The sequence below is a fragment of the Ambystoma mexicanum genome, chromosome 1q (genome assembly GCF_040938575.1).
Source record: "Ambystoma mexicanum isolate Mex_15411 chromosome 1q, UKY_AmexF1_1, whole genome shotgun sequence".
In the NCBI taxonomy this organism is placed as follows: domain Eukaryota; kingdom Metazoa; phylum Chordata; class Amphibia; order Caudata; family Ambystomatidae; genus Ambystoma; species Ambystoma mexicanum.
The window spans coordinates 297,093,035-297,106,189 of record NC_090922.1 but is presented as its reverse complement, the minus strand read 5'-3'; the positions used below and the strand labels follow the sequence as shown (position 1 = coordinate 297,106,189).

Sequence of the window (13,155 nt, the reverse complement as noted above, 5' to 3'; positions counted from 1 at the left end):
CAGCAGGGCTTCACCGGGCAATTCAAATCTCCCAGAGGTTGCAGCAAGCTTCGTTCATGGTTCCTTTGTCGGGTTTTCTCCCACTTTCTCCCAGTGGTTGACTCTGCCTGTAGACCCAAAACCCTCGACTTTTAAGCAGGTTTTTCCTATTCATGCACAGCCTAGGCTTTCAATCACACAGCAGGGTGGCTGTCCTGAAATGACAGCCAGCCAGCCAATCAGGACTAGCTGCATTCAGGCCTTCCTAGAGACAAAAGACAGGGGAGTTTTGGGACCCTCCCTCACATCTTGTCCTTCCAGCCACACTGGAGCCATGGGCGTGCTTCAGAGCTGAAGCCTGCTAAAGGCAAGACAAATAAAGGGCTCAAATCTGTCTCAGTAAAACCCAAGAAAGACCTCACAAACAGAAAATGGCAAAAAAAGAAGACGGGCCATTTTGAGGGTTCAGCCTGCAGTAGAAAAGCACAATGGTAGGAAAAATGAAACCACTGCCACCAGCCATTTAAAATAGTGAGGGTAACACCTTTGGAGTCTGACACTTTTGGAGTCTGACAAACTCCATATGCATCTGCTTTTTGTATGGTGACACACTGCAGTGTCACTGATAAATCCTTTTAGATTTCTCATAAGGTTTAAATACCTTTTCCTGTGTGAACTACCGTTCCCAAGAATAGTAAAGTGAAATTGACTTTACTTACCGTTTCTCTTTGTAGGTCCAACACACACCATCCTATGTGCAGTGCCAGGGAGGTGGGGGGGGTCACCTAGTAGCCCCTTATCCTACATTCTCATGAAAAAAAAGTGTAATGATATGATAGTTTATAAATAAAGTTTATCCAAACAAGTGTTATGATAGTTTATAAATAAAGTTTATTCTGAAATTACTGAAACCTGGCTCAATGAAGCATCCGGCCCAGCCCTGGCTCTGGCCATCCCAGCAGGTTTCACCATCTTCAGACAAGACCGTGCCTTCCAGAAAGGGGGAGGGTTAGCCTTTATAGCTAAGGAGTCCATACCCATTAGAATGGTGTAGGGGGGAATTGGGCTACAATAGTGACTACCTCCTCCTCAAAGTCAACCCGTACCCGAATTGTACTATTGACTTCCATGTTGTCTATCGACCACCAGGACCAGCAACGGATTTCATAGATGCCCACGTTCGTTCATTCCCTCTCCGACAACCTTTAAATGACCACCAAATCCATCCTTCTGGGAGATCTGAAGCTAGGTCTCAATGATCCCAATGACTCCAAAGCCACCTCTCTGAACAAAGCCTTATCCACTTTAGGGTTCAAACAGGCCATCTCGGAGCCAACCCATATCATAGGACGTACCCTTGACTGGTTGCCCACCATAACTGCCCTCTCACGCTCACGGACATCTCACCCATTCCATGGTCTGACCACCACTCTATTCATTTTAACCTTAACATCACCAAGGGATCCCCCAAGCAGTTGATGCCCCTCTCCCCAACACTCAGCAGGAGCTCCAGGAAGCTCACAAAGGAAAAGCTCACCCCCCCACCTCCTTGTGCCAGCATTCCAGCCCCCTTTTTCCAGGGACCCAGAAGCACTTGCCAATACCTTCAAGACCATCATCACCCAAGTGGTCGATGACATTGCCCCACTCACCCTAAGGAAAGCCAAGCGTACCAGGCGCTCAAATGCCTGGTTCTCCCCAGAGCTCATGGAGATAAGGACTAGATAAAGGGCAGTGCTACCGTCCTGGAAAGCCAATCCCATGGATTCCTTGAAGGTAGCTTTTGAGGCTGTATCAAAAGAATACAAAGTTTCCATTACTAAGGCCAAAGCCACATGTTTAACACCAGGATAGCCAACGCTAAATCAGGGACCAAAGAAATCTTTGCTATCTTCAGCGATTTGGAAACACCCACTCCTCCCCCATCTACCCGATCTAAAGACAAAGATTTGTGTAATACTATTCAATCTGCTAAGCTGGATAAACTTGATGCCCTTCAAAATAAAATCATTGCCCATCAACAGGCACTCAGCCACCAGATATCCATCCTCCACAACAGCACCCCCTCTTACTCCCTCTCTTTCACCTTCAAGGAAATGAGCGAACAAGAGGTCATCAGCCTCCTCAAATCTAATGTAAATAATATGTATACTTCCGTAATAAGCCATACATATATGCACCTATTGAAGCTAAGCTTTGCCTATGACATCACAATAGAAAATGTAATCAATGTATCTAATGTAAATAATATGTATACTTTTGTAATAAGCCGTATATGTATGACATTTTTTATTCTGTGATTTGTAACCGCTGAAACCTGCAATGCACCCAGATGCCTAAGGGCCAGTGCGCTTTATGAATGAATAAATAATACAATACAATATCAAACCCTGTTACTGTAAAGTGGATGCATGCCCGGCACAACTTATCAAAGACTGCACCCTCTCCCTTGTCCCGTTCCTTACAGCATTTATCAATGCCTCATTCAGCACAGGCCTTGTCCCATCTGGCCTTAAGGAAGCATGGGTACGCCCTCTCCTTAAGAAACAGGCGCTTGACCCAACTGTCCCAGGGAACTATAGACCTATCACTACAGTTCCCTTTCTATTAAAAATCCTCAACAAGGCAGTTTATATGCAAGTCCAAAAATTCCTTGAGGCTAATAACCTTCTCGGTCTCCGGCAGTCAGGTTTCCGTCCAGGCCATGGTACCAAAACCGCATTATTAGACCTTAAAAACCTTGAAAACCAAATGGATGATTTCAGAGACTCGGGGAAACCCGCCCTCGTTCTGCTCCTTGACCTATCTGCAGCTTTTGATTTGGTGGACCACAATACCCTGTGTCACCATCTCGCTTCTGCTGCCGATTTCTCCCCTACGGCCATAGCCTGGATCACCTCGTTCCTCCAGGAAAGGGCTATGAGAGTCTTCTATGACCAAGCCTGTGCCCATTCCAGTAACATAAAATGCAGAGTCCCACAAGGTTCCTGCATTTCTCCTACCCTCTATAACCCTCTCATGAGGCCACCTTTCAACATCCTGGACGCGTTAGGCATCACCTATACTAATTATGCTGATGACCCGCAGGTCCTCATCCACCTCACTGGAGACTATGAGGCTGACATGAAAACCCTTAATTCCATTTACTCCACTATCCAATCCTGGATGGCTGAAAACTGGTTATGTCTAAACGGTGAAAAAAACGAACTTCTGCTAATTGGATCACCTGTAACCCTTAAAAAACTTGACTAACAATACAGCTCATTCACAATTGACAACACACCAATCTCAGTATCCCAAGCTGCGAAGATCCTGGGGGTCTATCTGGACTCGAACCTCTCAATGACCATACAGGTCAATACCGTTGCATCTGCAGCGGCCTACCATTCTAAACTGTTAAATGCAGCCAGACCATTCCTCTCCGAGCAGAACTGCCTCACCATTGCGAGAGCTATCATTGGGACTCGGCTGGATTACTGCAACGCCCTCTTAGCAGGTAAATTGTCCAGAATAATGCCCTTAGGGCCGCCATCGGCCTATCCAAAACGGACCACATTTCAGCAACCAGGAAGCCGGTCCATTGGCTCCCCAATAAAGAGTGGATTGTCTTTAAAACACTCACCCTTACGCATAAATGTTTCCATAACACTGCCCCTCTCTACCTTGCACAGATAATCGCAAAACCTATTACTGCCAGACCCATCAGAACAGCCTACACCAACTGAATCTCCACTCCCAAGACCCGGAGGATTCGTGCAGGAGGCTCTAGCTTCTCTGTCATGGCTGTGTCCCACTGGAACTCTCTACCACCCCATATCAGAAGCATTTAGCCTTCCGGAAAGCCATAAAAACGGTTTCACATAAATCAGTCTAGACTGGCCCTACTGTATTCACTAGGTTCCCTATTACTACCAGCCATTCATGTAACCTCCAATGTTACTTTATGACTACCCACTCTTGTAACCACCTATGTATTCTACTAAGTTCGCATTGTAAGGCTATATGCTCACTGTAACCAAGACACCTTCTTGCAAGAGCACCTAGATGCCCCTTGGCTGCTAGTGGGCTCTACAAATAAAAAATAAAAAAATAAAACCAAAAAAATGTCCACATGGTCCAATTGCTGCGTGGTTTTGACTTTTCAGAGGTGCCATATTTGAATTTTTTTAAATGAGCAATCCAAGAACTAAAGAAAGATTTCCCACATAAGAAACCTATCATTTGTCTATTATTTATGGATCTTTAAATTTTAGATATCATAAAAATGTGTCCTAATGTTTATATATAAGAATGTCCCCAAAACGCACAGATTTATTTTACATAGGTGTGTATGTTTGGCATCAGTTGGCTTGGGTAGCCAAAAGTGACTCCTGTTATCTATTGGTATCAAGCTAACCAGACTCTTCTAGCCTACAAACAACAGCTACAGATAGCTCCCAACTCCCCTCAATTTCGGACCCTGCCTGATTAAAATTATTTTGAATACAGAAAAAGATAATATGATTGTGATGTAGCTATTTACAATTTGAGGATTTCTACTTTTCAGAGCTTTCATCATTGGGAACGCAGAGCCAGGAAGCATATGACCCTGATGACAGATACTTTAATGATATCTGCAGAAGTTTGCTGCAAGCACATCTATGTGAGAGTGTATCCATCTCCGCATCCAGCAAGTTACCTCTGGGGACAATCGGCCTAATCCTGTCGTTGGGAAGAAAACATGTCTGCAAAAGGATCAAGTCGGGTACACATACTGTCTTAGTGAATTCCTTGTGTTTATTCTACATTGGCTCATTTGTAGCCATACGTTTAGTGGCTCATTTTCTGTGTGTTGATGAAAGGTTTTGGACACCAACTGGGGACCTCCAAACTGTGACTGCAAAGGTTGCCAATGTGATTGAAATGTACAAAATGCAAGTAGATTATTGAGATTAGACACTGGTGCTCTGTGGTTATTATGTTACATCAGAGCATATCCATGCTTGATATAATAGGGTGCACAGTCTAACTTGCACATGTTTATAAGCTGTGTGTATTTGCATGGCATTATTTAAGTACTTTTTCTGAATTTTCAGTGCTATCCGAGAGGATAATGTCACAAATCTGATCATAAATAATACATTCTCATCTTGCAACTAACTACCTTTTTCTATTTTGGAGAATGTGTCGCAATTTAATTTTCTTAGAAATTAAGTTTGAGGAGGTTTCAGAATCCTTGCGTTTGCTAGTCAACCTGTATGACTCATGTATTCATGTACTCCTGGTGGGACATGCACTGCTTCTTGTGGTTGCTGATGGTGGACGGCAGGTTGGGATCTGTTAGGAGCATTTAAGGAGATATTTGATTCAACATAATCCATTATAAAGGCTAAAGGCTAAAGGCTCTTATCGCAATCGGGCCACAGAAATTGCACGCGCCAATGGTTAGTGATAATTGGCTCTTGGCAAGTAGGAAATGGTGTGCTGAGTGTATGTGGAGAATTGCCAAGTGCCTTTTTTATCCCTACGTAGTAGCTTGTAATTGGAAAATGTTAGCCCTGGTACAATATTATAGTCCACAGAATTTCAGGCAAAGGTATTGATTAAGTAGAGATCACAACTAAAGTCTCCTTTGTGCACCTTTGATCAAATTTAACCATTCTTAACTTGTGCACACCGGCATACTGTGTCCTTTTCGTTTAGCAGTTTATACTAGCAGCAAGAAAAGAACCCCCGAACCGCATAAGGTATCCTGTTGTAAACTGAATATTACAAATGAAGGTACATAGAATCTTTAGACCTGGTACTTGTCCTAGCATGATATACATGTATGAATTAAACTCCCTCCTGGAAGCCTCCAACAGATTTATTTTACGGTGAACAGTATGACCATCAAAGCAAAAAGCACCAGTGAAGAAATATCCGAAAACAATGTTTATATTTTTTGTTGCCTGCAAATTACATTGTTCCTGTTATTTCTGCCAGGATTATGGTGGTTGGTGTATGGCGGCAGGTTGATGGTGAGGGATGGGAAAGAGGGTAAGGGTGGGGGGGGGGGCCAAATGGGGAGGTAAAGGGTTTTCTCACAAAATTGGTATTTAACCAAAGATAGGATAGTCGCAGTATTGCATTGCAAGTTACAATGTAATTCTTTTAGGTTAACTAATTACTTTCACACTCGCATCGTACAGTGTGCCCTCAGTGTTCTCGCCACCCTGCTTCCTTTGTTCACATCAAGTTCAAAGGGGCGAATAGAGAGTGCCGCAGTCATTCTCTCCTTCGCGCATAAAAGTGCGAAGGACCTGGGTCGTAGTATTAGCCAGTAAAAGTTGTTTCTATTTCAAATAATTGCAGACCTGCAATAATCAGGTTGATGCTATTATTAAGCTCACTACAGTCTGCCTTGCAAAGAGCAGTACATTTTAACAAATATTTTTAAGTCAGTCCTGCAATTCCATTATTTGTATATGTAAACTGTGTGACGAATCCCGAGATGTCACTTATCGGCGAGGGGGAGCCCCTTTCCATGAGGCCAGGGAGGTGAGGACGCTAACAGATAGTCCCCCTTAGGGTGGTAATCAGCGGATGGGAGTATGGGGGCGTTTCATGGGGAAATACTTCCTCTCTGGTGACCAGGGAGAACTTCTCGAGAGAGAATGGTATGCCAACCCTCAACTCTCACCCTGCACACCTTTCTATCCCATAAAACCCACATCCATATCCCATACTTCCAACTATGTTTGTAAGTCAGAAAACTTTAGAACAACTGAGACGAGGAAGAGCAGGGGACTACCTTAAGGAGACCTACTTAACAATTACTGGGACGAGGAGGAGTTACAAAAAAAGGAAGAGTAATGGTGACGACTTGAATGAACAGTCGAGTCTTCTATGCCTGATTACAATAAAAAAACAAAAGAAGGACTTAACATGTTGTCAAGCCCTCCCTGGTGGAACCGCGAGCATAGGAGTCGTCCGGCGTGACGAACAGAAGAGGCTATTGACTGAAAGGCTAACGGGCAGACAAGTGCATACCTACCTGGTTCGCCGTGGACAGACCAATGAGTGGAAGCGCCCCCAAATTAGCACGATCCTCCCCGCAATGGGAGACAATAATGGACACTCCCGCAGTGGGAATAAGGCCAAGACAGAGTGCGGGTGAGCGTAAGTGGGAGTTTATCAAAAGAATATGGCATGCAAAGAACTCTGCAACCTCCGAGAGCGCTCTGCCTGACAATCGCAAAGGCAGGCGTATTTCTAATACAAAAAACGTCATCAGAACCTACACACTATAGGGGGCACAAGTTAATTGGGATTGGGTGGCGTCGACTAACTATAGGTGTTGCTGCAGCGTGGTTGGTCCGGGTGGGAGGTTGTCACTGGTCAGCCTCGTGGGTTGGGTTGGGCCTGGCAGGCCGGCTTGAGGTCATCCGGGCGGTGTTGGTTCGCTGGGGCAGCCTGTGACAAAGATGAATACCTTCCCTGACTTGGGTGCCCTGGATCATGCACATTGCAGTTACTTAAAACCTCATATCTAACTCCTACAGTAAATCTTTCAATCAATGAAATACAACACAGGAGGAATGCACCGTGTGAGGGGTCTGGTGGTCATCTATTGGATTTACCGGTGTTCTGACGTCTGGTATTTCAGGTCGAGGGGCTGGGCTCTGGGGGCTTGGGCCGGGTGGTACATGTTTTATTAGAGACTACTATGAAGGGGCTCTGTGTCTTGTCCCATTGTCGGGGGTAGTGTTTGTGCGGGGTCAGACTTCTTGGGGTGGTCTGGGGGATTATGGGATTTACGAGAGGGTGCTGGTAGATCAGTGGATTCAAACGTGAGTTTATTACCGTGCTGTAAATAACACAGGTGGCGGCCAGTGGCCTTGGATGTTGTGTTGGGATGTTGTGTTGGGGCCTCTGACTCTCTGAAGCGGTTCCAGCTTGGTCGGGGGAGGTGGGGGAGCACGGCACAGGCCTTAGCTTTTTTCTATTTGGCAGGCTTCTTGGGGTGGGAGGAAGAATGGCCTTGCGTGTATTCGCAAAAGGTATTTTCCTCGTGTGTTGCTTAATTTTGAATACACAAACTTTTATATCATTTGTCTTCTTTAAACTACGGTGCCACACATATACACTTCAAGCTCACTAAACATTTCGTTAATATATTTGGTCTGAGTATCTTTCCGTTATCTAGCATTACAGTCACTACAGTGTTTTAATCATTTTATGTACATTAGACGTTACATGAGGTAGTTCTAGGTTATGGCTTACAGGGATTGATACTAGCCGCTACGGGTGACTAAGAAAACATATACGAGTTCAGGTTTCTACATAAAAACTGAAAGAACACTTATACATATAAAGGTTATACGTTCCGTCGACATCTTTCTCTGTGGTTGTAGCAGCATTAGTCCAGACCTGGGGTGACATCATATAAACGTTACATCTTCATAATTAATTCACAGTTTACAGAACCTGTTTAAAAGGAGGTAGTTCATTAATACCAATACTCGAATCATTTTCTACTTTCTTCAGACAGTGATGCTACAGTTTCTTCCCCGTCGCCCCGGCCTCGCGGACCAGGTCATGCGGGGTGCAGTATTACATTGTGGACGACGAAATGTTACAGTGTTAGCATCTCGGGTTAGCTCATACCCGGCTTTCTCATGGGAACGCGCTCGCAGCGGATCTACCATGGTGCTGCGGCGGCAGGGATGCTTGGAAAGCCCTCCAAAGGTGGGGGCCGTACTACAGTGTGCTGAACTCACGCCATCTTTGCTGGGCACGATGGCTTCTAGGCCTGTCTAAACTTTAGTGTGTGTGTGTGTGTGATGGATACGTGGGGGCAATGTCATCGGCGGGCGAGCTCTCCTCCACCTGGGCCCGGGTGGCATGAGGGGACGCCCAGCGAGCCATGGTCCTCACCGGGGGAGGATAATGCAGGAGAGGGGGGCCTTTAAGGCCTGTCCTCCCCTACACCAACCGGAAAGGAGAAGCAAATGTTTGGGCCGGAAACACAGTGGGACTGTGTGGTCGAGTGAAGACGTGCATTCTGAGAAGAACCAAGTGCTGCAGAGCCGCTGCAGCAGAACAAAGTAGGAGAAACCCAAAAGCAGAAGAGCCTGAGACCGACCGAAACACACCAGCAGCTACTCTAAAGGTACTGGGGTTGCCGAGGACGGTTGGTGTTGGCAAAGCAGAGTCTTGAGAGACTCTTGACCCACAGAGCAGAGACAGGAGGTAACCCCTGGTGGAGAAGAAAACCTTAAGAACGCCAGAAGCAGAACAAGACCAGACTGGGGCCGGGACCCACAACCACAAAAGATCCCCACAAGTCATCTTCTTCGTGGCAGTACCGATCAGGAAACTGGACCAGGTCTGCCAAGTCAATGCAGTAGCGAAACTCTGGTCTTGGACCTGCACCCACAAGAGAGACGTCATCCAAGTCATCTTCTTCAAGGTAGTACCTGTCAGGAGAGGGAACCAGGCCTGCCAAATGAAAGCAGTAGAGAAATATAGGTCTGGGACCTGCACCCATGAGAAAAGAGGAGTACAAACCATCTTGCTCGTGGCAGTACTTGGCAGGAGAGGGAACAAAGCCTGCCCCAGACTGGAGAATGGGAAGCCCTGGTGTGGGACCCTCAAAGGGAAAGACTGAAAGTGTTGAACTGTGAAACCAACGTGAAAGAGCGACCAGGAGAAGGGAGTCATTCCCCCTCGTGGTGTTGAATTATAAAGCCAAGGTACCAGGAGATGGGAATCATTCTCTTGGTAACCAAAGCTGAAAAGACTTTGATACAAAGTTTTAAAGTGAACTAGAATGGGTATCTTAGTACATCTTCTGGGCGTGACAGGTGTGAGGGGGCAGAAATGCGAGATGGACACAGAGGTAAAGTTTTCACAAAGTTTGCCATTTATTCAAAGTAAGAGTTCTGATAAATGCCTCACTTTCCCTAACCTAAAAGAGGAATGCCTGCCTATCAAACTAAAACTAAAGAAAACCGACCTAGTGCCCAAAATCCTTCTGGCCCTTAAACCAATACATACAATCAAATTATACAAGGGAAATCTGTCTGACTTCTGTTTGAACAAAAATACAGTTTTGCAATTCAAACATAAATATGTCTTGAAATCATTCCTTGTGTCCAGGGCTGTATTCACTTCCCCTGGATCAATTTGGGAATACTCTAATTACGATTCCGTCCCAAAGTTCTGTTCAGAAAACTAGAAAAGTATTTTCCAACCACAGAGTCTTCCTTGAAGAAATAACAAATGTCCTTACCACAACTGGTTAATAGTTCAAGCAACTCAAATGTCTTTCAGAATAGACTCATTTGTGCTGGAAATCGGGGCGTTCCAAATCTAGGAGCTACTACGTTTTACTGTCTACTGTGGTACCCCCTGTTCAGCCCCCATCCCTCTATCCAGGTGCCCCAAAACCTGCTCCTACTGCCCTGACTATATTGCCCTAAGCACCCATTATCAATGGGAACTCCCATCCCCTGCATACCTAATTAGTTACAATACTACTATAAATGTGTTGATAATTTCAAAACCACAATTTATATAACTATATCACACCTTTATGTTCTATGGAATGCAAGGTGAAAACAAGTCAAACAATGTTAGTGCATGATTTATTTCCACAATTTAATCTCATCAAATACATTTCCTTCAGAGCTCTACGCGTTTCGAGATTAAACCTCTCTTCTTCAGTAGCAGAAATGAATGCTTATATTCAAAACATCTTACAAAACTTTTTCATAATAACCAAAAATGTCCTTCAACATTTATCTATTTAGTTGTGCATTAATGGAAACTTCATCTATTGTCGTCACAATTTTAGTGTTAAGTTTCTCAAGTTGTACTGTACACCTGTGGAGTGTATATTGAGTATGAATTAGTGATTAAAATTAGCTTTCGAATTCATAAGTAGTGAAAGTCCGGCAACTTAAATTTCCCGTTACCTGGCAAAAATGTGATCATCCTCTCTCATTTGTTACGCAAGTAGCATCATATCCTGATTGAATGCTGATGCATATCTCCTAAAATATATTAGGATTCGGAAGTGGAATCGCTGCCCCTCCATTATTTGAAAATATGGTGAGTACTCCCTCCTGTTGTATTTACACAGAAACGTGTACTATCAGTTATGATGTATAGAACCACTCATTGCCAATATATTATTGACACTACAAGTAACGCTCATCACTAGGAAGAAGGCCCTATGAAACTAATATCTTCACATATGTCAGATATTACGACTGAAGTTTCATCCACACATTGGCTACCCGCGTGGTGAGTAACTCATGACAACTCACTCTATCCAACTAAACATCAGAATAAGACACATAATGATGGTTGTTTATGAATATATTTTAGGAGATATGTATCAGCATTCAATCAAGATATGACGCTACTTCCCTAACAAATGAGAGAGGATGATCGAATTTTTGCCAGGTAACAGGAAATTTAAGTTGCCAGACTTTCACTACTTATGAATTCGAAAGCTAATTTCAATCACTATACTCAATATACACTCTATAGTTGTACAGTACAACTTGAGAAACTGAACACTGATTCAAATTGTGACGACAACAGATGAAGCTTCCATTAATGCACAACAAAATTGTTGAAGGACATTTTTGGTTATTATGAAAAAGTTTTGTAAGATGTTTTGAATATAAGCATTCATTTCTGCTCCTGAAGAAGAGAGGTTTACTCTCGAAACGCGTAGATCTCTGAAGGAAATGTATTTGTTTTTGTATTTGATGAGATTAAATTGTGGAAATCATGCACTAACATTGTTTGACTTGTTTTCACCTTGAATTACATATAACATAAACGTGTAATATAGTTATATAAATTGTGGTTTTGAAATTATCGACACATTTATAGTAGTATTGTAACTAATTTTGATTGGAGGTTTGTTCCAATGGACACAGGTGTGCAGGGGGGCGGAATTCCCATTGATAATGCGTACTCTATTTTCTTGATTATTAGATTGACTTCCGATACCAGAGTCATTGTTTTCTTCCCCGCACCCTTAACATTCGTTAAGTTCCAGGGAGCCTTAGGAGCTCTGAACTACTGAACATCATTGTACATGTTGAACTACTCAGGGTGTGCTTTCTCATATTTTTGTGTAGTTGCCCTAAGTACACATCTAGTGTTGGAACCCAGTTGGACGTGCCCTTTCTACTCAGTCACATAATCTGTACCCTTCCCACAGGTTAGACACCATGCCACACACTGGCCAAATCGGAGCCGCATGCTGGCGCACCAGTAGGCCTGACGAGACCCCCACACCCTAATTCAGCCATCCTGAACGCACAGCCCATCATTCCAGCCTTTCACTTCCCACCTGCTGCACCCTCCAAGTAGATCTTGCTACGCTCTATTAAGAGCGGCAAGATGGAGAGCAGGAGCAGAACACATTAACCCCCCCTCCCAGATTTTTCCCAGACCATCCAGCGACCCAGGTAAAACCACCTTCCCACCCCACCTCCCGCTAGCTACTCACCTGCACCCGAGGTTGCACCTTGCCCCAAAAAACACAGCATCCCCCAACCCATGCTTCCCTTGTCTTAGTGCAGCAAGAGCAAGCCTGGCCAAAACCCCAACCTTCAACCCCCACCATCCCCTCACTCCCCCTCACTCTCACCCACATCCCATGGGCTACCTGAATGTCAACGAAAGGCCCAGACCAAGACCACCCTAGTTCCCTCCTAGCTTCTCCCGTTCTCCAACCCAGATCCCAAACCCTGCCACCTCACTATAGGGCCCAAACCTTCCTGCCTCACACCTAACCCGGTCCTATTCCCCATTTCAATCTCCTTCTCTTTCTCACTGATCATTGCAGCTCGCACCCAAGGTCACGCCCGTCTTTCACCATCCCCCAGACCTCTCACTTCGCAATCTAATAAAGTAGTTATCACCCCAGATCTAACCAACTCCCTCCTCACCACTCTCCCAAAACTATCCCTCCAGGAACAGCCCGACCTCTGGCTCTCGAATGCCCTTACACCCCTTAACCCAACAAAACGGATCTCTCCGAGATCAGGACCCACACCCAGGAGGTACACCGCCAACCTCAAATTACCAAAAACCCTCAAGCACTGTCTGGAATGGACCTGGAGAACCATCCCTATGGCCCAGAATAAAACCACCCTAGCTAGACTAACCAAAGCATACAGACTAGAA

At 44.7% G+C, this 13,155-nt stretch overlaps 1 protein-coding gene across 3 annotated transcripts in view; it reads left to right on the top strand.

The window, feature by feature from the left end:
* LOC138527486 (zinc finger protein 25-like) overlaps window positions 1-13,155 on the top strand; it is a 778,719-nt gene that overhangs the window by 70,939 nt on the left and 694,625 nt on the right. For all 3 annotated transcript variants that reach the window (XM_069638740.1, XM_069638722.1, XM_069638730.1), the window contains one exon: window positions 4,526-4,723. In XM_069638740.1, the coding sequence (XP_069494841.1) occupies window positions 4,700-4,723 (24 nt within the window). In that variant the 5' untranslated portion in view covers window positions 4,526-4,699. The remainder of the gene's footprint in view (window positions 1-4,525; window positions 4,724-13,155) is intronic.